The sequence below is a fragment of the Panicum virgatum genome, chromosome 3K, assembly GCF_016808335.1.
Source record: "Panicum virgatum strain AP13 chromosome 3K, P.virgatum_v5, whole genome shotgun sequence".
Classification (NCBI taxonomy): Eukaryota; Viridiplantae; Streptophyta; class Magnoliopsida; order Poales; family Poaceae; genus Panicum; species Panicum virgatum.
In genome coordinates this window covers 1,312,903-1,316,301 of record NC_053138.1, presented here as the reverse complement: position 1 = coordinate 1,316,301, position 3,399 = coordinate 1,312,903, and the positions used below count along the sequence as shown (strand labels likewise).

Here is a 3,399-nt window from a genome sequence, read left to right as displayed (position 1 = left end):
TCACGACTTGGCTGATTTATCTGCTGTAAAGCGTCGCTCCATCTTAACTTATTGTCTGACTCAAAATCAACCCTAGCTCGTCTTAAACGCCGTCAGAAATTATTGGGCAACTGCAAACAGTGGAGTGGGCCAGTGAGGATTGAAGAAGCAATGATTTTCAAACGTACTAATCTCCAAGGCAAAGGACGCTTTGCGATCTATTCGGACTCACGGGCCTAGTACAGCTGACGAAAGTATTTGTGCATGTGTGTCCTTCGTTTTGGATGCAACTAACTCTACCTTTTCCATTAGCAACTAACTGCATTTGATGTACAGGTTAGAAAGTACGGAGTTCAACGTCGTGTCCTCAAGCCAAGAGCAAGTGGAGCTTTCTTTCAGGAGTACGTATAATCCATCACGTCAAGATAGTGTTAGGCTAAACGTTGACAAGAGGTGACACATTCATTATTCAGATTACACGAGCATTTATTTTGATCTTTTTCTGTCCTCTGAAATGGTACCAAACTCTCACTGAAATCTGCTCCAAAAAAAAAACTGTTTCTTCAGACTTGTGGTGCTGAAAGGCAGCTCCGGGTTCTACTGCTACGCCATCTTTGAGCATGCCGGTAACTGGCCTGCCATGAACATTTCAGAGGCTCGGCTCGCTTTCAAACTTAACACGGACAAGTGAGTACCCGTTTTTCTTCAGACATTGATGGCCGGGAATTTATCTGAACTTGTCACAGAATTCTCTTGACCAAGCTGATTTTTTTTCCAACAACAAACTGGTGTTAGGTTCAACTACATGGCGATTTCAGACGACATACAGAGATACATGCCCAGCGCAGCAGACAGAGATGAACCTCATGGTACTCCACTGGCCTACAAAGAGGCTGTCCTGCTCACTAACCCCAAGGAGCCACAGTTCAAGGGAGAGGTAAATACTACTAGAAAACAAGCTAAAGTTTCAGACATAGACAGAGAGCCATGCGCCTGCAACTCTCTGAATTTTTGTTCAGGTGGATGACAAGTACGAGTACTCGCTGGACAACAAGGACAACGTCGTCCACGGATGGATCAGCAGCAGGCACCCCAACCCCATGGGATTCTGGGTCATCACTCCAAGCAACGAGTTCAAGAGCGGCGGCCCCATGAAGAGCGAGCTCTCCTCCCACGTCGGACCCACCTCCCTCACCGTAAGAAAACTTCTGTCATTCCCTTGAATCCCCAATCCAGTTTCAATCAAGATAGATTCAGCATAAAAACATTATAATCTATTTGTACTGATATATCAGATGTTTCTGGGAACGCATTACATTGGGGACGACATCGTCCTCGGCATCGGCGACGGAGAGTACTGGAAGAAGGTGTTGGGGCCTGTCTTCATCTACCTCAACTCCAGCCCGAAGCGAGGCGACCTCCGTGCCCTCTGGGACGACGCCAAGGCGCAAGCGCAAAACGAAGTCAGCAGGTGGCCGTACAGCTTCCCCAAATCACCGGACTTCCCCAAGGCCGGTGACAGAGGCTCGGTCACCGGCAGGCTACTGGTCAGAGACAGATTCGTGAGCAACGACGACATGCCAGCCGGGATGGCGTACGTCGGGCTCGCCGCGCCCGGGCAGCCCGGCTCCTGGGCGACAGAGTGCAAGGTACATTTGGTTGTCTGCTCTGTAACTGCAAGCAGGCAGCAGCAAGCTGATGGAACTGGTTCTGAACTTCTGACACCCCTTGTCATCAGAATTCAGAATTTCAGACATCCTGATTCTCTGATGCTGTGATGTGTACTACTGTGTGCAGGGCTACCAGTTCTGGACGACGGCCGATTCCTGCGGCAGCTTCACCATCGGCAATGTCCGGGCGGGGGTGTACAATCTCTACGCATGGGTCCCGGGGGTTCTTGGAGACTACATGTACACTTGTCATGTCACCGTAACGCCAGGTTGCGCCATCGACCTCGGCGATCTCGTGTTCTCGCCCCCGAGGTCAGGCCCGACGCTGTGGGAGATCGGAGTCCCGGACCGGACCGCCGCGGAGTTCTTCGTCCCCGACGTCGACCCCAGATACGCCAACCGGCTGTTTCTGCACAAGGACAAGTAAGCTCTCGATCTTGATTGGTTACGTTACGGGATCAGCAGCTCTGATCAATCTGTTTGCTGATTTGATCTCGTTACACAGGTACAGGCAGTACGGTCTGTGGGAGAGGTACGCCGAGCTGTACCCTGACGGCGATCCTGTCTTCACGGTCGGCCAGAGCGATCACTCCAAGGACTGGTTCTTTGCGCATGTCACGAGGTACTGACGGACGCTGCAGAGCTCTGTCTGATCCGTCTGTGCTGCTCGCCTCTTCGTTTCTGCATGCTTCAGAGTACTAGCTGCATCTTCTTCGTTTTTTTTATGAAAAGATATCTTCTTCGGTTTTAATTTGCAGGAAGGTGAGCAATGGCTACGTGCCAACGACGCGTCAGATCCGGTTCAGCCTCGACCGCGTCGTGGCCGACGGCACCTACACGCTGCGCATCGCCCTTGCAGCTGCCCAGATGTCCAGACTGCAGGTACAAATCCCTGCCGCAGACTGAAGAATCGTGCGTGTAATGTAGTATATACAGTTCTGAACTTCTGATCCGTGCTGAACTTACTGAACTCGGATGCGTTTGCGTTTCGATTCTGAATTAAGGTGCTCGTCAACGGGGGCGGCGCGAGGAGGGGCGGGGTGATGTTCACGACGCCGGAGTTCGGCGGCGGCAACGCGATCGCGCGGCACGGCATCCACGGCATGGAGTGGAGCTTCGAGTTCCCGATCAGGGGGTACCTGCTGCAGGAAGGGGAGAACAGCATCAGCATCACGCAGCTGAGGGCCTTCGGTGAGTTCTTGGGGGTCATGTACGACTACATCCGGCTGGAAGGGCCTCCTGGATCCTGGCGAGACCCCACGCGAGGGGCGTGATCAGATCATTATTGTCAAATTCGGTAGGAATTATTTGCTCATTCGTATAGGATGGACAGACACAACGCATAGTAGTAGCAGTTGTAGGAGTAAACTGAAGTTTGTACTCAGAGCAGTAGCAGGATGGATGGATTTCTAAATGTATAACACTAATAGGGAAGCTAATACTAGAGTGAAATGGGCCACAATTTTTGAAAAAAAAAATCTCATGTCATTTCGTATTCGTTTGTACCACTTGGCCTCAGTGACCATTACGTGTCCATTAGTTCTTGCGTATGTGTGCTAGCAACCTAACTCATGCACGACTCGATTGCTGTCAGCTTTTTCTTTATTGACGCGTCTAATTAGTTGAATGATGCATAACCAGGCTATAAATCTAATCTTTAGTTACAATAACTTCTATATTAAGACAAGTGGCTTTTATGAGAAAATATATGCAAGTGACGACTTTCATGTTTCCAAATAGAATATTTAAA

General features: G+C 50.2%; 1 protein-coding gene across 1 annotated transcript; it reads left to right on the top strand.

The window, feature by feature from the left end:
• Positions 1 to 299: 299 nt before the first annotated feature.
• LOC120700512 (probable rhamnogalacturonate lyase B) lies at positions 300 to 3,100 on the top strand. The gene is made up of 9 exons (XM_039984773.1): positions 300 to 432; positions 547 to 666; positions 775 to 916; positions 999 to 1,175; positions 1,275 to 1,628; positions 1,777 to 2,072; positions 2,155 to 2,271; positions 2,408 to 2,531; positions 2,654 to 3,100. Exons 1-9 carry the CDS (start codon positions 308 to 310, stop codon positions 2,921 to 2,923), a joined length of 1,725 nt encoding a protein of 574 aa, XP_039840707.1. The 5' UTR covers positions 300 to 307; the 3' UTR covers positions 2,924 to 3,100.
• The last annotated feature ends 299 nt before the right edge of the window (positions 3,101 to 3,399 follow it).